This window comes from Patagioenas fasciata, chromosome 12, assembly GCF_037038585.1.
Source record: "Patagioenas fasciata isolate bPatFas1 chromosome 12, bPatFas1.hap1, whole genome shotgun sequence".
Taxonomy (NCBI): Eukaryota; Metazoa; Chordata; class Aves; order Columbiformes; family Columbidae; genus Patagioenas; species Patagioenas fasciata.
The window spans coordinates 5539068-5561099 of record NC_092531.1 but is presented as its reverse complement, the minus strand read 5'-3'; the positions used below and the strand labels follow the sequence as shown (position 1 = coordinate 5561099).

At 56.2% G+C, this 22032-nt stretch overlaps 1 protein-coding gene across 6 annotated transcripts in view; it reads left to right on the top strand.

The window, feature by feature from the left end:
* The window catches only part of ZNF609 (zinc finger protein 609), a 61499-nt gene that overhangs the window by 11125 nt on the left and 28342 nt on the right, over positions 1–22032 (top strand). For 5 of the 6 annotated variants that reach the window (XM_071813706.1, XM_065847407.2, XM_065847408.2 and 2 more), the window contains exon 2: positions 2736–3599. In XM_071813706.1, the coding sequence (XP_071669807.1) occupies positions 2853–3599 (747 nt within the window). In that variant the 5' untranslated portion in view covers positions 2736–2852. The remainder of the gene's footprint in view (positions 1–2735; positions 3600–22032) is intronic. The other variant, XM_071813705.1, reaches the window with a different exon arrangement.

Here is a 22032-nt window from a genome sequence, read left to right as displayed (position 1 = left end):
CCGCTCTGTTTGAATAGCTTTCTCTAGGTGTGTTTGAAAGTGAACTTTCAGGTTTTGTCTCTTAATACGCTTGGCTCCGTCCCAGCCCGTATCTGCAGATTGTAGAGGTCTCGGCACCTAATGGAGCTGAATTATTCATGTCTGGTGCTGTGTGTGCGCAGCATTCCCAAGCAGAAAGCTGTCTCCTTGTAGGATCTGCGCTCCAGGACTGCTCTTAAAACGCTTTGCTGGCAGGTCTCCAGGCCAACAAGTGAGCACATGCTTTTCATGTTGCACGGGGATCAATCCCGCGATGGCAGGAGGTAAGGGGAAGGACACGCTCAGAGCCCAATCAATCTCTTTGCTCTGTTTTCGGAGATGCTGGGATTTGTGGTGGCTTTGCTCCCCCCGGCAGGCGGACGGGGAGGATCTGCATGGCACCCGGAGCTTCTCCGGCTTTACCAAACCAGGCGGTGGGAAGGGACCCTGCGGTCGGTCTGACCGACGTAGCGGTGGCGTTGCAGGTCAGGGGGTCTTGCTTGGGAGTGGGAACCAAAACCCTCATCTCCAAAGAGACAAGAAATGGGGAATCGGGGTGGGAATTTCAGTGTCTGAGCTGCGGGAGGTGCCTCAGAGGCACATGCCGTGGTGACTTGCAGGGACCCCCCGAGATCACACCCTGGGGCCCTGGTCCCCAACCGTGGGTTGGAAAGGGCCTGTCCTTGCGCCGGTCCCTCTCCCGAGCTCTCGGCACGACGTGACTTCCCACTGCTCCTGCAAACCCGCCTGTGCTCGTCCGTCCTGTTTGCGGTTCCCTCTGCATTAGCCGAGCTTGGGCTCCCTCGACGCCTCCTCCGTAGGGTGATTGGTTTTTTCTCCTCTTGTTTTCTAACCCTTTGATTGTTCCTGGCTCTCTAATCGCCAGGAACCCAGCGGACTTCTGGGCTCCTTCTTCTTTTTGTTGTGGTAGGAGTTGGCAAACGCTGCTGCTGTTTGCACGGTTTCAGAGCAAAGTCCTGCTCGTCTGCTCTCCTTATTTCGTATGTATAAATAATATTTATGTACATATGCACGCTGAAAACAGCAAGCTGAGAGCCGGCATCGCGCGGAACAGGTGATGCTGTGCCTGTCGCAATACAGCCCTGTGGATTGTCCGTCGCCTTCGTGTCGTTGTCTGTCTGTCCCTCTGTTCCGAGCCGGCCGTGGCCCTTTGTGCGGGCAGCTCTCGGGGTTGGACACCGACCCTCATCCTCCCCTGATAGTTGGTGTGTTGGTGCCGCGTGTCCCTGCGCGGTGGGGTTGTCGCTGTGCCTCAACTTTGTGCCGGGATGGGGCTGTTCCCACCTAAAAATCTGGTTTATCCACCCACCTTTGCCCATCTGGACAAAGCAATTGTTGTGGATCCGTGGCACAAAGGGCACCAGGGGGTCTGTGCCGATGGTTGCTCCCCATCGGCGGTTTGGAGAGGTGGGTTGTGGGGTCGGGCTGGATGCCGGGGCAGGAGGAGGAGGAAGAGGAGGGGGCAGCAGCGACAGGAGCACGTGGGGCAGCTTTGGGAAGCCGTTTAGCGACTCGGGCGCACAAAGCGATCTCCTGATTTGGCACTTTCTGTGCCGCTGAAATGAGAGGTCAGTGCTTTTCGTTTCCAGCTTGCATGCTAGCCCCCAGCTCCTGGGGTTAAAAATCTCCGTAATGACCTGTCAGAGAGCGGATTATTAGCTGTACAGAGCCGAGGATGCTGTGGGGAGCAGATGGAAAATGGCCTGGCTGCGGCAGGCTGGCTGATGAAAGAATCCCTGGCATTTTTACAGTGTTTGCATCTCTGGAAATGCACCACGAAGCTGCTTTCCAGGCTCCTGCCTGCTGGGGTTTGAAGAAATTCGTGCTTGTGTGGGTTTTGTGTGTGTGGTGGTGTTTTCTCCCCACCTCTTCTCATTTCTGTTGAAATCACCTGGTTTTGAAGCGCCGTTCGGAGCTCGGCGGGGACGGGCAGGAGAGCAGCTCCGGCCTAATGGGCGCTCAAGGATTTGGGAAGAGATCTGGAGAGCCAGGAGCTGGCTGGGAAGAAGCTGTTTTGCCTCTTAATTATGTCCTGTAATTGCCACCAGCTAATATCAGCGAGTAACTCTCAATCCCCACATGAAGCAGGAACACGGATCGGCCCACGGTTGACCCCGGACGGCCCGAAATTTCTCCGGAGGAGAAATTTCGGGCCGTCCGGGGTCAACCGTGGGCCGATCCCGTCCTTCCCAGTTAACACCAGTTACCCATGCAACTGTGCCTCAGTTTCCCACTATCTGAAGCTGCTGGAGGTGATGGGTTTCGCACCATAAAGCCTGGGGGTGCAGGATGGAAACCCGGTGCTTCCCGCTACCGTTCTTAAGCCTCGCGGGCACTCCGAAGCCGGGGATTTATCTCCCACCAAGACACTCGACTTCCCCGGCGAGCAGCTCTTGTCCCTCCCCCCGGGTGGCATCGGCAAGAGAGGAATCAATCCTCCCTTCCCGGGGCAGCGCTCGATAATTCAAAGGGAAATGGCGAGCAGGGAAACGTGTGAGTAATGTCTTGTTGGAGCCGAGAGCCGTGACCTGCCAGGGCTGCTATTGATCGAGGGACCGGTGCCAGATGGCTGCTGCGGCGGGGAGGAGACGGGAGGATGTTGCGATAGGGGATTTTTGGGGGGTTTTGAGCTCTCCTGCCCGCACATGAAGGCAGATCTTTGTGTGTAACTCTGTTGTCTTTGCTCTCCGTTTCAGCAGCGATGCCGTCACCTGGGCAGACCCCGAGCGCTGGAAGCCCCCCGAGGAAGTAGGTGACCCCCAGGGCCTGGAGCAGGGAAGAGCCTTGAACCGCGAGGGGCCGTTAACTCTAAGATGTCCTTGAGCAGCGGAGCTTCCGGAGGGAAAGGAATTGATGCGAACCCGGTTGAGACGTACGACAGCGGGGATGAGTGGGACATTGGCGTAGGGAATCTCATCATTGACCTGGACGCTGATTTGGAGAAGGATCAGCAGAAATTGGAAATGTCGGGCTCCAAAGAGGTGGGGCTCCCGGCACCCAACGCGGTGGCGACACTACCGGATAACATCAAGTTTGTGAGCCCGGTGCCAGGCCCGCAGGGCAAGGAGGGCAAATCCAAATCGAAAAGGAGCAAGAGTGGCAAGGACAGTGGCAAGCCGACCCCGGGGACCTCCTTGTTCACTCCCGGCGAGGGCGCTGGTGGCAAGAAGGAGGCTCAAGGACGCTCTGGGGACGGCGCGAACTCGGGTGGCTTGGTGGCCACTGTCACCCCGAAGGGCTCGGAGAAGTCGGCCAAGGCGTCTCGCAGCGTGGCCGGCTCTAAGAAGGAGAAGGAGGGCGGCTCGTCCAAAAGCAAGAAGGAAAGGGGTGAGGGCGCGGGGGCTGCGGCCGAGAAGGAGCCCAGCGTGCTGCAGCCCCTGGCCTTGGCCGTGAGGGTGGGACAGTATGACGGGGGCCAGGGGACAGAACCTGCTGCTGCCGAGCAGCTCGGGAGTATAGCTATCGACACGGGAGCTGCGCTCAACCCCTTGGGAGTTAAGTCGGAGCTGGAGGACGGGGAAAGTGAGTGCCGGCAGCTGAAAAAGGTGAAATCGGAGAAGGTAAGAAAGGCGAAGGGCTGCGGGTGGAGGTGGCAGTGCCGCTTGGCTCCGGCGGCTGCTCCTGGGGATGACAGGACCACTGGGGCCAGTGCTGCTGGGCGGCTGGTACTTCTGGTTCTGGCGTGAGGACACTTTGGTCGTGTGATGTGCCAGGTCTGGCTGCGGCGATGGGAAGGCACCACTCATGCTGTGCCCGAGTTCTATAGACCTTGCAGTCGCGGTGCGTCAGGCGGCGATCCTGCCGGACCCTCAGGGATCTGGTTTCATCGGTGCTGAGCGGGTCCGAGTCTCTCTGTGGCTCTGCGGGAGCAGCCGGGGCTGGTGAAGGTGATCTCGGTGGCCTGTGCCGGATCCTGCCAGGACAGGACCGTGTCTGGCCGCCATGCTCTGCTTCCCAGGAGCTTCACCTTGTGTGTCAGAGCTCTCCGCAGCTCCCACAGGAACTTATTTCTCTCTGGTTGCATCATTTGCAGAGAAGGAGACCTCAACGTGTTGGTAAATGTGGGATCTGCGCGGGGGCTCAGGCAAGCACGAGGTTGACAGGAGCTGCCACCTCGTTTCTGACTCTGCTGTTGGTATGTGGGCTTTGTTCCGCTCGCGGTGACGATTGGACCGGGCTGGTGGGTTCCTGAGTGGATTTCCTGACATCTTCCTTCTCCACTAACGTGCAGCAGCGATGCTGAGCCAGCAAAGCTCCTTTGCCAGGTCATGGGGGCCACAAAAAGCCTGGCCAGTGGTGTGCGGTGATGGGGTGAACGTCTGTCCGTCTGTCCGAGTGCTGTTTGGCTCTGCACAGCTGTTTGTGGATGCAGCCGCCTGATGGGCAGCTCGGTTCAGTTGGTTTTCAGGAATGGTGGCGGCTGTCGTGGTTTCTGTGGGCAGGTGGGGGCCGCTTTGGGGTGTGCAGAGCTGAAGCTTCCCCGCACCGGTTAGATGTGGGGCATCACCGGTCCGTGCGGGTTTGCCGTGAGCATCATGAGCGTCTGCGCTCTTGGGGCTCAGCCCTGGCGCTGTCACCACGTGCTGGGTGTCGGGAGAGCGACTGGGGGGTCTCGGGTGTGCGTCCCCGTGTTGGCAGCTTTCGGCTCCCCGAGAGCGTTCTGACTTGGGTGTAGAGACCACGGTGCTGGGTGGAGAGCGCTTGGTGCGTTTGGGAGAGTTGCTGAGACCAGCGAGATGTTGGGGAGACCTATTCTTTTTATTTTCATCTGTGACATATAGAATATATACGGAGAGAAGCGTGGTGGGGATGGTCAGTGATGGGGGAAGAGCTGCTAAGTAGGTCAGTGCTTCCTCTGTAAAGAGAAAGGCTCCTGGGGCAGGAGAGCGAAGCCTGTAAAGTGAAGGGTGGTGCGGAAACACTGTGTTGTTTCCTCATCCCTCCCAGCAGCAGAACCGGTGAAGGAAGCTGGGGAGAGCAGCAGCTGCTCGTTTGCATGATGGACTTGAACGCTGCTACGAGAAGCTGTGGGTGCCGGAGGCTCAGCTGGGTGGGTTGGTGGAGGAGGCACCCGTCGTGGGGATGGACGGGACAATGTCTCCTGGTAGGGAAAGCCTGAGGAGGGCTGGAGCTCGGGAAGTGGTTTGGGAAGCGTCCTGAGACTGTTCTGTTCCTTCATGGCCATCCCTGCTGCCACAGGAGCTGCCTGGACCTTTAGTCGGACCCCACGGGGCTTTTCCTGTATTTTCACTATTCTTTCTTTCCCTGCTGCGGGTGCAGAGAGCATCTACAGGTAGCAGTGCCAAAGCAGGGTGGGGATTGTGAAGACAGGGACCAAACATCATGGGTCTCGATGGGACTGGGCCCACGTGAGGCTCCTGAAGTTCAGCCAGGCCACGTGTGAGGTCCCACAGCTGGATCAAGGCAACCCCAGTGTCCTGCAAAGAACAACCCTGTGGAGAAGGACTTGGGGTGCTGGTGGGTCTGGAGAGACCTTAGTGTGGTTCTTCAATACGTACCGGGGGCTTGTACGGAAGATGGAGAGAGATTTTTTTACCAGAGAAGTAAAGAGAATGGGTTTAGATTGCACAGCAGGGAGAAATGTTTTGTGGTGAGTGTGGTGAGACACTGGGACGGGTTCTTCAGAGGAACTGTGGATGCCCCATCGCTGCAAGTGTTCATGGCCAGGCTGGATGGGGCTCTGAGCAACCTGAGCTGGTGAAGATGTCCCTGCCCATGACGGGGGGAGGCACTGGGGGACCTGGGAAGGTCCCTTCAATCCAAACCCTTCTGTGGGTCTATGCACACATACCCAGTGAGAACAGTTCTGCTGTTTCACTGGGCCTGATTCAGGTACAGCCACGTTGGTAATTGCCATTTGGAGGAGTGATTTAAGGTCTGGATCTGCAGGAAAACATCTCGTGTCTGGTCTAGGAGGAAATGTTGGCCGTGTTCCGTCAGCCTCCTGGGCACAGCGAGATGACTTCCCTTGGGTTGGGACGGTCACGGGCGAGGAGAAGAATGGTGTCTGTGTGGTGAGGGGTGGGAATGCGGTTTTATCTCTTGAAGAGCGTCTGGGGATGGGCCAGCGACCGGGGCAGGGTGGAGGATGGCGATGAGAGCGGCCTCGTGCTGTCCTTGTCTCCCGAAAGCTGCAGAGATGCTGCTCAACGGGTCTGGAGGACAAGCCCAGAGCAGAGGGACATGCTGGCCGTGGGAGGGCAGCTGTGCCCGGGACAGAGGGGACGGGTTCCTGCAGGCCTGGGGACAAACCCCGCCTGGGAATGGAGCAGCTTGTTCAGAGCGAAACAGGAACGGCCGCAACGTGACTCAGCCCAACCTTTGGTCCCCAGCAGCGTGTCCTCTGGGTAACCCGGTGTTGCTCCCGCTCCGTGTCTGGGATGGAGCGGGAGGGACCTTCTCGCCCATGCATACGTGCGGTGGAGCAGCCGGGCGGTTTCGTTGTACCTCCCTGGCTGGATTAAAGAGCACTCGAACAACGAGTATTTTCGCCTCGCTGCGGTGCTTCGGTGCCTCTGCTCGCCCCTCCTTCTGCTTTTGTGCTCTTTGAACATCTCGCTGGAGGGTTTCGCAGCCCTCCCGTCTGTGCTGGCTGGAGGAAAGAGCTTTGCTTTGGGGTTTTTCACGTCTGCAGGAGCTGCCATGGTGTCCACGGGCAAGGTCACCCTTGCTCCCGTGTCTGGCGTTGCTGGTGGACATGGCCCATGGGCTCAGTGGGAGATGTTTTGCCGGTGTGACCCCACAGCTCTTGTGGTCGCCGCTTTCGTTGGGAACCAGATCTCCCCAACACCCTTTTCCTCAACGCGTATCCAGCTCTGTGGCATGTCCTGGCTTGTTATGTACTCGCCTTGAACCCGCTGCCACCGGTGCGTCGGGACACGAGCGATAACATCGCCAGGGATGGGGCTGGCGCTGACGAAACCTGTTGGCAGCAACCTCGCCGAGACCTTCCAGGGTCTCTGGGGTGGAACAGGCCCCGGGCGCAGGTTTCCCTGGGGCTGCCATTCGCCAGCTCCCAGAGCCCCAAAATATATTTTTGGGGCCACCAGCAGGAGCAAGAGAAACAACCATGTGCTGATGGACCTGTGTCCGGAGCACGGGCACCAAAACCGGGTGTAGTTTGGGAGGGAACGGCTGCGCTGGGCGAGCGGCCGCGCTCAGCAAAATGGCCGTGCAGGGCGCAGCGGGGCTCGGTGAGCTGGTTCGTGCCGCCGGCCGCGTTCCTGTGCCCGCGGGTGGGATCCCGGGGCGGCGAACACCCCCCGCCAGCCCCGCACCGTGGTGCTGCCGCCCCGGCACCGCGCACTGGGGCGGCTCGCCCGGCCGCGGACGTTCAGCATTAAACAAAAGAGCCTCCCAGCTCTTGGCTGCTGCTCCGGCTTTGTTTTGATTGAGAGGTTGTTCAGCAGGAGGAGGGCGCATGGGTTGGTTTTTTTTCCCCTCCCGACGAGCGTCCAGATGCGACGCTGCTGCAAACAAGGGAAAGGCAAACAGAAGCTGCTGGAGACTCGGCAGCTCTGAAAAGCCTCTCTGGGTCACGTGCGCTGTGGCGAGGAGGGTGGGTTCGGCCGTGTCCCCCGGTGCCAGAGGGGATAAAAGCCAGGGGTGCATTGTTTTGACCCTGAATTTCCCCCTCTGAGCAGAGATCGCAGGCTTTGGGTGAGGGATTTGGGGACACCGCAGTGGTGTGAAGATATATTTCTGGTTCCCTGGGGGACAGTGTGGCCTTGGAAATGGTGCTATTTTGTTGTTGTTAAGCCATTTTCGGTGGGAGGGATGAGGATGGAGGGGTGAGGGTTGGATGTGCCGAGATAACTCCAGCTTGAAGAGGGGAGAGCCACCATGTCCAGCCCAACAGGAGGCAGTCACAGACCCTCCTGGGGACATTTCTGCACGTTTGGTGTTGCATTTCCTTCTGGGTTTGTATCTCATAGAAAGAGGGATGCATGGGAGCTGCTGTGCTGTGGGCTTGAGCCTTCTGTGCTCACAAAAAACCACCCAAAACACACCAAAGCAGCTTTTCCCACCCCAAATGTCAAGACGTTTGATGCAAGGCTTCAGCAAAGCCCAGGCTGCTCTGACTGAGGATGAAGAGGCCTCCTCGGCCTCGTGTGTGGCAGATGTGTGTGTGATTTGGACCCAGAAGTGACAGGTAGCGCCCAGCCTGGGTTTGCTTGTCTCGGGGCTGGATTTTGGAGAGGAAAACTTCCCAATGGAGGCGTTTGGGTGAAAGCAGTCTTTCCCTTACAGCTCCCTGCAGAGCTCGCTCCGGCTGGCCCTCCAGGGCTGCCTCAGCCATGCCATTCCTTTTCCCATGGGATTTTTCGGGCAAACGCTTGGGGTAGGGACCTGCTCATACTCCAAATCCGCGCAGAAGTGATTTTCGTGCCCCCACCAGTGCCGTGTTCCCCTTGCTCTGCAGGGAATGGTGCGGAGAGCGACATGGGGTGCAGCGACATGGGGTGCAGCGACATGGGGTGCAGCGACATGGGGTGCAGCGACACGGGCTTGCAGTGACATGGGGGTGGGGCGACACAGGGTGCAGTGACAGGGAGTGCGGCGACATGGGGGTGCAGGGACGGGGGTGCATTGTCACAGGGCTGCAGGGACACGGGGTGCAGTGACAGGGGGCGCATTAACACACGGGTGCAGCGACATGGGGGTGCATTGATATGGGGGTGCAGCGACATGGGGTGCAGGCAGCTGCTGGCTCCTCTCGCCGTGGTTTTCGTCCCTGGCCAGGCTGGGACGAGCCGCTGACAGGGCCATGCTGGGAGGTTTTGGGAACGACACCACTCGGTTCCTTATCGGCCCTGGAGCTTCTGCCGCGGGAACAAGGCGCGAGGGGCACACGGCCAACTCGTGTCATGAGCTACAAAGGAGGAAATTGGCCTCGTTCACTTAAAACCATGGGGTTAGTCTTTGAGTTTTGGCTCCTGCTGAGAAGTTATTTATATGCGGGCTTTTATTATTTTATTTTTTTTTCATAACTGCTGGATATAGCAGCCTCAGCCAATCCCACCTCTGAAGGCAAAACTGCATCCGTCCCTGTTTGCGCTCCCGGCTGGCAGTGTGCGGAAGGACTAGTTAAGGGGTGAGTTAGTTGTGCTGCCCGACCCACCGGCATTACCGGATCCCAGTTAATCGCTCATCAAGCCCAAACGCAGCCCCGTCCCCACCACGGTGGGAAGCAGGACCTGCAGCAGCGGGTGCCGGAGCTGGGGAAGCGGAGAAAAGGGCGCTGATGGAGGGAACGGCTCCTCCGGGGGGTCTGCGGTGCATCCTTGGCGCGGCCGAGCTGCAGACCTGACACTGTGATTAGAAATGTTGATGAAAAGGCCGGTGGGTGATTGATCCTGCTGACTCACGGACCTGATTTCTCCTCCAATGGCGACGGGAACCGCTGGAGATGGGTCAGATTTTGAGGCTAATCGGCCTGGGTAGACTCGTGTTTGTTACTTTGCTTCCAGGCTGGCGGTGGTTGCTCATTAGCCTAATGACCCCGGTTACCCAGCACCATTTATCTCTCCGAGTGAGATTGCTTTAAAGGAAGATTCGTGCGTCTCCGAAAGCTTCAAAACCCGGCGGCTGTGCTGGGGAGGTGATGTAGGGGGATGTGCCAGGAATAACCTGCTAATGAGCAAAGCTGCTCCTGCCACTGGAAAGGGCTGGGCAGCAAAGCACCGTCTGCTTCTCACTTCCTCTGCTTTTCCAGCGTGGTTTGTTGGGGATTCGCCACCTTTTCCCTGTTTCCTGCAGGCTTTGTGCCGCCGTTTTCCCGATGTTTGCCGTGCAAACATGGTGCTGTGTTCCTCTGACAGTGATTTTCGGGCTGTGAAATCCATCCCACCTGCGAGTCCTTGTGCAGCTGGTGATTACAATGGACTTTTTGCGGTGACTTATTGGGGTTTTCCCACCTCGTGGTGGTCGTGGAGTCCTCATTTTGCTGCAAGAGCAAAGCCGCCATGGGTCTCGTAGGAGTTGGAGGGCCGGGCAGACACAGCCCAGGGCTGGACAAGGAATGGCCGGGCTCTGAGATGATTTAAGGCCGCCAGCAGGCTGATGATATGTTGTATTTGGTGACAACATCTGCTGGAGATATTCCTGTCCCTGTTACTCTTGCCCGTGGAGTAGCGTGGGGGGCTGAGCTGCTGGAATAAAATAAAGGGGTTTTGTGGGCTGGGGCAGTGGGGGACGCGGCTTTGCCGACCGGTGTTGGGGTGTAAGGGCCTCTCGTGGGGCTGGCGGTGGCTTTGGCCAGCACCTCTCCTTGTCGCTTGTCCGCTGGCTGAGCAGTACTGCGGGCAGGATAAATCCCTTTGCAGGGAGACGTTAACCACAAAGCTTTTGTATGGTGGGCTAACAGCATGTGCTTCTATCTGCTGGTGTTCCCCCTGTGCTTGGCACTGAAATCGGTTTAAAACTCGGTGTCTAGATGTATTGTAAAATATTGTCTGGCCGTCGTTCAGTTGGGGTCTGTTGAAGATGGCGAGCGAGCCTGCTCCGCAGCATTAATTCTGGTCACGACGTGGATGTTGCCACGTTTTACATCTCGTCGAGGAGGTGGGATGTGATACAACTCAAAATCGCGTTTTGCCCGGTGCGAGGGACCAAGAGGAGCTGTCAGGGCTCTGCGCTGCCCTTCCTGAGTGCTGGAGCCTCCGTGGCTCAGTTTCCCATGCACGGATCAGATGCCCCATTAGGCACTTTGTCGAGCAGAGCACCCAAGCGCTCTGGTGGAGAACACACCATCACAGCTACAAACCCGGTGCTGATGTGTTTTCTTTATTTTTTCCCCCATGTCAGCAAGTAATTTCACTCTGGGAAGCTTGCTCCCCCAATTAGTGATGTAAATGCGATGTTGTGATTTTTTTTTTCCCCAGGTGCTATGCAAACGAACACTGTTCCCAACCTCCTCCCGCTCGCCTCCCCATCCCTCTCTCAGCTCCATGGGATGTGGGAACGTGGCCTCCTGTGCTGGGAACGGCCCCGTTCACCCGTTCCACAGGGGGCTGGTTTGGGAGTGAACCCTGTGGCGACACCGGCCTGGGGTTCAACCCACCAAACAGGACCTGGTGCTGGGGCTCGGTCCTGTGTTCAAGTACGTTTGGGACGGAGGAAGCAGAGCAGCCCATGCCTGACTGGTGGTGGGGTTGTGTTGTCCCAAAACGGTTTGTGTTCTAGGACATCCCTGAAATAATCAGTGCCGCTAATGCTGCTGTTTGTGCCAGGATGGCACATTGTGGCGAAGGGGCTGCCATGTCCTCGCAGTCCCATGCTGAGCACCGTGTGCACCAAGAGCTGCTGCTAATGTGATTATTCCAGCTCTGAGTGTTTCACAGAATCCCAGAATGTTGGGGTTGAAGGGCCCTGGAAAGCTCATCCAGTGCAATCCCCCCCTGGAGCAGGAACACCCAGCTGAGGTTCCACAGGAAGGTGTCCAGGCGGGTTTGAATGTCTGCACAGAAGGAGACTCCACAACCTCCCTGGGCAGCCTGGGCCAGGCTCTGACACCCTCACTAGGAACAAGTTGCTTCTCATATTCGAGTGGAACCTCCTGTGTTGCAGTTTGCACCCATTGCCCCTTGTCCTGTCACTGGTTGTCACCCAGAAGAGCCTGGCTCCATCCTCCTGACACTGCCCCTTTCCATATTGATCCCCAGGAACGAGTCCCCCCTCAGTCTCCTCTTCTCCAGCTCCAGAGCCCCAGCTCCCTCAGCCTTTCCTCCCACGGGAGATGCTCCACTCCCTTCACCATCTTGGTGGCTGCGCTGGATCCTCTCCAGCAGTTCCCTGTCCTTCTGGAGCTGAGGGGCCACAACTGGACACAATATTCCAGGTGTGGTCTCCCCAGGGCAGAGCAGAGGGGCAGGAGAACCTCTCTGACCTACTGACCACCCCCTTCTAACCCACCCCAGGTACCATTGGCCTTCCTGGCCACAAGGGCCCAGTGCTGGCTCATGGTCACCCTGCTGCCCCAGGACCCCCAGGTCCCTTTCCCCTACACTGCTCTCTAATAGGTCATTCCCCAACTTACACTGGAACCTGGGGTTGTTCCTGCCCAGATGTCAGACTTTACGCTTGCCCTTATTATATTTCATTAACTTTTTCCCCACTGTGGTGTGGGCAGGAGACAAGCAGGAACGTTGGTGCCGGAGCTGAGCCCCGGCCATGGAGTGCAGGAGGAATCGGAAGGAAAGGACAAGCCGGGGCTGAAAAGGCGCCTGTGCGGGAGGGTGGCAGGGCGCCAGGCCGTAACGAATGGTGGGGAAGAGCCGCGTGTGCTGGCAAAGCCTCTCCCAGACGGGCAGATCTATAGGTGGCCTTGTCGGCAGAGCGACACTTTAGGGCTTCAAGTGCTGTTTGCTGTTCTGCGGCCGGGAGGGGAGGAAGGCACCGTGTCTATATATCACAGAGCCCAGCAGTTTGCTAACAGGAAGGTTTATTTTTTGCTGAGCATTAACATTTCAAGGTACAGGAACTCTGGAGGTATTTAGTGTTTTATGGTCTTCCCGGCTGGCTATTAATACTTTGTACACAGGGTGAAGGGAGCTGGAGGGGCTGAGCGCTGAATGGCCCTTTGAGGGGAACCAGCCCTTCAGTACAAACCCTATGGCCGCAAGCAGGACATGTCTGAGCCGCCCTGACCCGGGGGAAGAGTTAAAGCCCTTTGCTAACGGGGAGAGCTGGTTGTTGTGCAGGGACTGGATCTTGTATCAAAAAAGCGTCGCGGTGACCGAGCGTGCCGTGGCTTTGCCAGTCGCTGCCTGGTTTGCGAACGAGCGACATCCCAGGAAAATGCTGTCTCAGCTCCATCCTGCAGCCCAGGCAAGCAGGAGGCGGTGGTGTTCCCCGCGATGGATAATTCAATGGTAGCGAATGGGACGTTCTGTCCGCGTGGGCTCTGTAAGCAGGTTCAGCGTTTGCTCATTCCGTGAGGTGTGTGCATTGAAAAATGGGAATTTGGGGATTTCTGGGCCGTGGCTCCCGGTGCAGAGGGCAGCGGCAGGTCCCGGGCTGTTGTTCTCGTGTGGGCGGTGGCTGTTTTGGGGTACCCAGTGCTCTCCGTGTGCTCGAGCCCTGGGGTGAGACCTGATCCTGAACCAGCGAACAAAGCTCCCGTTGGCTTCAATGTGCAGTCAACAAGGGTGAATGTAAAGAGCAACACTGTCTCCCATTAAAATCCCAATGCAGCCTGCACAATAGCAGTGCTTCTCATTGTCACATAGCAGTGTGCTTGCACAAAGCTTTTCCAAATCCTGGAGCAACAAGAGATGGCCGTTAGCACTGTGAAGACTGCGCTCTGCCGGTACGAGGGTCAGATAATGGTGTTAATGCTGCTCAAACAGCTTAACTTTAATTTCTTTCTTCCGCGTAGCAGCAGATAGTTACAGTGATGGCATTTAAAACAAAACGTCTGATTATAGAGTCTGGTCAAAAATATACAACTTGGAGCCACCTTTGAAGTGACAGAAGAGGAAGGAGACGATTTCTTATATTTCATGCAGAAGACTGGAAATACAAGCGATGCTCTGCGAGCTGCACACAGGGAAGGGGCAGCCCTGGGACGGGCACAGGTGAGATGCACCGCGTTTTCCCGGTGTCCTTTGGCCACAGGAACGAGAGCGACCAGACTTGCAGGTGCCTCTTGTTTCTGGGCAAGAAACCAAGAACTTCATCCTCCAGGCCGCTGGAGCAGCCAGATTTTCTGGGCAAGAGAGGGATCCAGTTTGGTGCAGATCCCAAGCCTGTGGTGAGGGGTTGGCTCCTCTTTCAAAGCCACCGCTGTGAAGCGGAGCATGTCGAGCTGTGACAGGGGACCGGGGTTTTGGTAAACCGGACATTTCTGGGCGTGGAGACCCGTGTTACGGTGCTGTGCTTTGCTCCTTACTCACTGTTCCCAAAACCCTTTGGTCCCTGGTCAACCTGTTTCAAACGTGGCACTAAAGCAGTGCCGGGCAAGAGGGGCCTGGGCAGCGAGGGTCCCAGCCTCCCACCACCCAGCGAGACCGTTAAAACCCCGTCTCCTTGGGGAGCTGATGGGCTGACACAGGAGATGGGAAGAGAATCGCTTTCAATTTTCCATTGATCCTACGGAGCCGGCGTGGGAGGCTCAGCCAGGCCGGCTGTGTTGGTGGCTGTTGGCTCCGGCACTCCGGTCCTCTTTAGTTCTCAGTTCTAGGAAATCAAATAAAGAGAAAGCCACTTAGGGGAGGATTTTAATCAGAACTTGGCAGAAGAACTTAGAGAAACCCAAGAAATCTTCTGACAACCGAGATTGCCGATGAATGGAAAGGGCAAAGACTTGGGTGGGTTGGGTTTCTTCTGACCTGTTTAATGGGATCACATTAGCATTCCTGACCCCCTGAGCTGGGTGAGAGGAGAAATCAATCTTCTCCAACGTGCTAGAGACTTGATGTCAGCTGGAAATGAGGCAGAATCCTCTGGGGCGGTTGATGGAAGCTGTCACAGACCTGGAGATGCCCAACATGGCTTGGAGGAGATGGCTTTGTAGTCATTATGGCCTTGCAGATTGTGGCTGTTGTGTGGTGCGGTTGGGTTTCTTCAAGAAGTTGGTCTTGGCAGGCGTGAGGATTGGGCCCATGTGGACCTCATGAAGTTCAGCAAGGCCAAGCATGAGGTTCTGCAGCTGCGTTGGGGCAACCCCCGGTATCAATATAGACTCTGGGGGTGAAGGGGTTGAGAACAGCCCTGTGGAGGAGGACGTGGGGACGCTGGGGGGTGACAAAGTGGACACGGACTGTCCATGTGCTCTTCGCAGCCCAGAAAGCCAGTTGTGCCCCATTGGAGCAGGTCCAGAGGAGGCCGTGGTGATGGTGAGAGGGCTGGAGCAGCTCTGCTATGGGGAGAGACCGAGAGGTGGGTCGTGCAGCTGGAGACACACTGGACAGACCTTATTGTGGCTTTTCAATATATATAAGGAAGGCAGAGAGAGAGTTTTTACCAAGGTCTGTAGTGACGAGACAAGGGGCTACAGCTTTGAACTGAAAGAGGGGACATGTAGGCTGGAATTAAGGAAGAAATGTTTTTATGGTGAGGGTGGTGAGACACTGGAAGAGTTTGCCTGTGGATGCCACATTATGGGAATGTTCAAGGTCATGTTGGACGGGGCTCTGAGCAACCTGAGCTGGTGAAGATGTCCCCGCCCATGACAGGGGGGGAACTGGGAAGGCCCCTTCAACCCAAACCCTTCTGTGGGTCTGTGGTGTGAAGTTGTTGATGATAAATGCTGTTGGGAGTGAGAAATGCTGCTGGGAGCAAAGCCTTTGTGGGTGGCGTTTGGGTTCAGACCGAGACTGATGTGAGGGGTGTCCTCTTGAGACTTGTCCCCTCGAGAGGTGTCTCCTCACTTGTCCAAACCTGTTGCTGTGCTGGGAGATTCATCTCCGCTCTCCAGACCCCGTGTATCGCTGATGATGAGTTGCCCATAACATCTCAGCTCAAGTTTCTCATTTTGGAGTTTGGCTCAGTTGTAACTCCTTCTGTAAATCATTATTTTGGAAAATTTGATTAAAAATCCCTAGAGTGGTACGAGTAGCTTGGCTGTTTAGGGAAGGAGTGCTGCAGGAGCGGTTCCTGCATGTGTGTCCTGCAGGTGGGTAACCCACACCAGCTTTTATTTCCCTATTCCAGGCGAGGTCAGCATGTAATTTTGGTTTATGAGCGTGGGCCTGGCACTGCTCAGCACAACCCCCCGAAGTTGTGTTTATTTGTAAAAGGCTCTTCAAGACGCCGTTCTACCATTGCTTTTTGGCTTATTGATGTTCCAACATCTGGACTGTTTTCCTAAACGTGCTTTCATCCAAGAAGAGGCTAAGGGAGTGTGAACTGTTCTGATAAAGCTGCCAAAAATAATCATTGCTTGGGACTAAGTACCACTCTTGGGGGTCTCTCCTGTAAAATTTGTGGGTGAGGACAATGAACGACCCAGGGAAGCCCCCAGATGCTCCAACCGGTTGTTCCTGATGGGGGTTCCGGGGCTGAAAATTCATGTGTGAGTTTGTTGCGTGCTGCGTGAGATGATGTGATGGGGTCAGGGAAGTTGCAGGAGATGGTGGTTGAGGTGGCCGGGTCCGTGAGAGGAGGATCTGCCCGCGGTCGGCTGGTGGGAACCATCTGGAACTTGACGATGCAGACGTCCATCTTCCTCACCCTTGCAATGACTGAGCATAGCGGTTGGGCTCGATGATCTTTAGCATCTTTTCCAACCAAAATGATTCTGTGATTCTGTGACTTGCTCTTTCTCCTTCAAGATTTTGTCTGACCCTGTGACAAGCTGATAGGGCGAGCCCAATGGCTGGCATGGCGTTGAGTGTTGAGCATGCAACGGTGACAACGGGGTACGGCTGATCTTTAGGGTTTTGGGTGAAAAGTAGGGTGATGCAGCCTGGGAAGTGCTGAGATGCAGCAACCTTAACTCTGCCCCTTCATCATCCTTCTTCTGGCGGCGTTTGCGCTCATAATCACACGTCCCTACGCTGTGACTTTGACAACTTGTGTCTCGCTGAGACGTGGAGGTCTACGTGGCGTGTGTTCTCCAAAGTTACGTGGCCACAAAGCAAAATATTGGTTTTGATGCCATCTGCTTTGTAGGGGACGGAGTTGGATCCGCCAGAGAGGGTTTAGCGCGCTCCCCTGGCTTTGTGCTGCACCGCGCCTCTCCCGAAGGACGTGGCCCTGGTTGTATGAATTCCCAATTAACTGAATACAACCGGTTCTTAAGGTGTTGTGAAGAAAAGCGGGCTTGTAGGAGGGCTGTCTGCTGAACCCCTTGGCTGGTGGCTTGCATGGCAAGCCTTAGGGGTCACGTTTTGCAGGTTGAGCTTGCCTGGTGAGAACGTTGGTGGCTGTCATGTCCCGTTGAGTAGCACACAAAGCCCAGCCTTGAATGTGCAGCGCTCGGGTTCTCTTTAAGACAACCAGCAGCTATGGAGGGTGAGTGCATCCAGGGGATGATGCCACCGCCAGCGGGTGGAGGATTCACGTCACGACCAAGAGTTTGGGTACTAACCTGGAAGAGGTTGTGTCAGTGGGACAACGTGTTCCTTCTCAGGGGCTACTCGTGGCTCTAGAAACATGGACTCTGGGAAGCACCAGGAGCTTGGTGGCTCCTCAAAGCCATGTCCGTGCTGGCGAACAGCGCAGGACACGACCCGAGCTCTGGAGATTCACTGGAGGGCTCCAGCTGGCTGGGAACCCAGAGCAGCTGCTGTCCTGCCTGGGGCAAGGATTCTTAGGGGTTTAATTGACCCATCGGGGCTGCGAGGCCGTTCCAGTGACACATTTATTGGTGTCAGCAGCACCGAGCACCCGCTGCAGCTCCTGCAGCTCCTGCCTTCCCGGGGGGCAAACGCTGCTCGTTTCTTCTGGACCCAAGTGAAAATCTCGGCGTAGGTTTGTCATTGGGCTTGTGTGAAAGTCCAGCCACAGGTCTTGACACTTCATCTTGTTCCTTATGGAGAGACGATCCTCCAGTGTATTTTGGATTGAAGCGTGGTCAGTTTGGTCCTTCCTCTTACTCAAACCTTCTCTGCGCAGGGGGAATCTTTTATCTGTGTGTGCTTTCCATCAGCAGCATTGGCTGGAGCACAGATCTCAGGGCATTGCTTCCTCCTAAGCCAGGTGTGAAGAACTGAGACCGCAGCTGTGCCGAGCAACTAAATAATCCCAGAATGCACGTTTGCATTTTCTTATCTCCTCCGTAAATCTGTCTGGACGTCAGGAGTAGACTGTTCCACCTGTTCTACCACCTTGTAGGCTGCTCTCCTCGATGGGTGTCAGGACACAGCAGATATTTGGTTATGATCTCTTGGAAGATGGGAGATCTCACCAGGTTCATGTTCAGCCTGAGCTTTGGCACAGGAGGTCTCGTGCTTCCTTGCGTGATCATCGAAGCTTCTCTGCAAGGCCGGGATGTGTCCTACCTGCCTCTGGCCACCTCTTCCCACACTGATACTCAACCATTTGTGCAGCCGTGTGGGGAACTGGGTCAGGGATATGATCCAATTAAAAGCTACGCCGAGCAACATCAAAAGCAGGTTTGAACCAGGCGGTTTCCCAACGCTTGTGTTGTTAAAAGGGCTTTGGGCCAGGGGAGGGATGGGCAGCCGTGGTTGGAGCGTGGTGGATGGTTCCTTCTGATGGCGGTGCTGGCCCATGAAGACTTGTTGGACGTGGCCTCTGTTGGTAGGCAACCGCAGGGACAGCAAACCCAACTCCTGCTGGGCTTCATTTTCTTCCTGGAGAGCCCAGTCTCGCTCCCCGGTGGTTGGATTGATGTTTCAAGGCTCATGGGGAGCCCCCGGCCACATTTTCATGGGCTCCTTCTCTCCCAAGGGTGCAGCTGTGGGTGCAGGGGGCTGTGCCGCACCCCGGGGGTTGCCTGCAGTAATCCTACCTAATCCTTTAATCTGTATCAACACTGATAGGTATTAAAGCAGCAGATAAGGTTCAGACGGTGGCTCAGCGGTATCTCCACCCTCTTCCAGCTAAATCGGGGCCGGTTGCGCTTTCTCTTAAGGGGGCCGTGCAGGTTTGCTGGGTTGGCTGGGGAGGGTGGATTAGCAGCTCCCATGTTGCCAGACGAGCCCATCGATCCATCGACGGCCGTTGTGCGCTTGCCGGAACGAACCCCTCCAGTTGCGCGGAGCCGAGCTGGAGCAGCAGCTCTGCCGCCTCCTGCGTGTTATCTGTGACGTCCACCTGGATATAAGCCTGGGTTGGCTGGAAACACTTCGTGGAGCTTTCAGGCAGCAAACATGAATGTTTCTTGGCTCTTGGTGCTGTGTGCTGCTACGGACGGGTGTTACCTCCTGCCCCACATCCAACCCAGGGCCATCACCTCCATCTTCATCCTCCTTATCGCTTCATTTTGGGCACCTTTCCTGATGACCGAGGGCTGGGATGTTCTCACCTCTATAAACGACACAGTGCTCTCCCATGAAGGTGCTGGGACTCCACCGTAATTACCGAGCGGCAAACGAAGGTCGTTAGTGCCTGGAAGAGCAGCTTCTGCTTGAATTCCCACACAAAGTGAACCGTCCCTGTTGGTTTTGCCATCGTAGGCCCGTCCCCTGTTTCCCCATCCTCTTCCAGCTTCTCCCCACGCTTATGGGATTGCTCCGAGTTTGCCACCCGTTCCCTCAGCAGCAAAGCCGTGGTTAATCCTGCCCTTAAATCCTTTAAGCTGTCAGCAAACAACCCCCTTCTTCAACTTGTAGCACGCAAGCTGGACTTGGGACAGAGCCTGGCTCGCAACCCCGGGCTTTTATTGCTGTTCCCACATCCTCAACTCCTGGTCCCGTTTTTCCTGGCACCAGAGCAATGGATCTTAGGTGGAAAAATATTCCGATTCTTAATGACCCAACACTGGGTTCCTGGTGCGTTGTGTTTGGAGTTGCAGGTGAAGATGTTGCTTGGATCCAAGGAGCCTCCTGGCAGCAGGTGTTGGCCTTGCTTCTGGTCTACATGAGCAGTAGTGCAGCTGGTGGGCCCAAAACGGGCTCAAAATCTCAACTAAAGCTTTTTCAATAGGCACACTTGCCCCAAACCCTCACATCATTGCGTCGGTGGTCCACACTGATGGTGCAATGATAGTTTGGCTCTTCCGGGCTTGTTTATTCCTTCAAAACACAAGGTCGTATTGTTGGTTTGGGTCGTGTTTTCATCAGTGATTAGGTTAGATGGTTCCGTTATTGCACATCTTTGTTTTGAAGAATCTCAATATGCCCTCCTTGGAAAATGTGCATCCTCCGAGGCATTTGGCAGAACCCAAGGGACCAAAAAAAGTCAGCAAACGCTTCTCAAAGTCTCAGTCTTGAGTTTCTCTCCAATATCATTTGGCATCTTCTCTGAAACCTCTGGATGAAACAGGCTGTGGAGGTGCTGGGGTTCGCATCACACTTGCTCTCCGGGTCTGTCAAACAAGCGCTGCGAACCTTTGCGGCTCCCTCGGGAGTATCAAACGGCATCTTGTGCAGAGTCCCCGCGCTGGGGATTATCCGGGAAAACAGAAGGCAGGAAAAGGTTAATTTGGTGCTGGCAGCTCCAGAAGCTCGTGTCCTCCAAGCCGTGGTTCAGCTCGGCTGGCTCAGGTGCAGGTGCTTCTCGGCTTATCCCTCTGGTCTGGCAGAGGAGACGGGATTTGGAGGAAATACCGTGTTAAATTTGAAGTTCTGAGTTACTGAAATAGATGATTTACAAAAAGAAGAGTGTGCTTGTTAGCACGGGCTAATTGCAAAACGCACCTGCGCGCAGCCCCATGGACGCCGTTTCTTCGCCCAGCCTGTTCTGCCGCTGCGAGCTCCATCCTCGGCAGCATCGGAGCCTGGAAACGCCGCCAAAACCCCGGGGCTGAGTTTGGGGTGAGCGAGGGTGGGAGGACAGCCCTGGGCAGAGCTGCTCCCACGGGTGATGCCGCCGCTCTCGCTCTTTCCAGGAGCCGCGGGAGCATCACCCCAGGCGTTACATGCTTTTGCAGGCTGATGTGCTCACTCACCCACCACCAGCAAGCACGGGCTTGAACAAAAGCCGGTTGCCTGCATCTGCGTGGTTCTATTATATTATGTTTTCTTGCGAACAAGCTGGGTGATCTCGGCTTGGCTGTTGGCACGGCGGCTTGCAGCATATGACAGATAATCGGCCTGGCTCCCCGCCTGCGGAGGAGGCGAGGCTGCTATCAATACGTGACCTGGGATGGCTTTAGAAATCGCTGCCGGCGCTTCGTGCCTCTCTCCTGATTCTTGGCAAATTCGGTATCCACCGCCAAGCTGCCCGGTTGCTCCTTGTTGCTGGGCGAGCGTGGTCCTTGAAGGCTTCCTGCCCAGTCCTGCTCCTCTTTTAACAAGATTTCTCAAGGGATAAACAGAAAGAATGACTCTGATATACTTTGTGCTGGCAGCTTGGCTTGCCCCTTTACCTGCGTGGAGCGCGGCTCCTTACACACACCGGGGCTGCCACCCAAGCCCATGATCTTTAAAAGGCAAAGGTCGGTGGGTGAATGATGTTTTTATTTTCATTTTGCTAGAGCAAAGCTTGGATTTCCAGCACCCATTTGGGGTGCGGGTCCAGCTCGGGGGGTTTGAACTGTCGGTCGGGAATCCTGTGCTGCAATCAGGCTCTGCACCTCGGGGCTTTCTCTAGAAAATGATGAAGCTGATGCAGTGAAATGTTGTGGTGTCTCCTTTGGGGGTGCCAAGCGGGCTGTTCCCGCAGGCATTTTGGAGAGAAGCTGCTGCCGCTATCTGGCACAGAATTCCTTGTGCCTTTCCTCCCAGCACACCTGGATGTGGAGCCCGGCTCGCAGAACCACAGAGTGTGAGGGGTTGGAAGGGCCCTGGAAAGCTCATCCAGTGCAATCCCCCCATGGAGCAGGAACACCCAGCTGAGGTTCCACAGGAAGGGGTCCAGGCGGGTTTGAATGTCTGCACAGAAGGAGACTCCACAACCTCCCTGGGCAGCCTGGGCCAGGCTCTGACACCCTCACCCCCAACAAGTTTCTTCTTCTCTTTCAGTGGAACCTCCTGTGTTCCAGTTTGCACCCATTGCCCCTTGTCCTGTCACTGGTTGTCACCCAGAAGAGCCTGGCTCCGTCCTCCTGACACTGCCCCTTTCCATATTGATCCCCATGAATGAGTCCCCCCTCAGTCTCCTCTTCTCCAGCTCCAGAGCCCCAGCTCCCTCAGCCTTTCCTCACACGGGAGATGCTCCACTCCCTTCAGCATCTTGGTGGCTGCGCTGGACTCTCTCCAGCAGTTCCCTGTCCTTCTGGAACTGAGGGGCCACAACTGGACACAAGATTCCAGGGGTGGTCTCCCCAGGGCAGAGCAGAGGGGCAGGAGAACCTCTCTGACCTACTGACCACCCCCTTCTAACCCACCCCAGGTACCATTGGTTTCCTGGCCACAAGGGCCCAGTGCTGGCTCATGCTCACCCTGCTGTCCCCAGGACCCC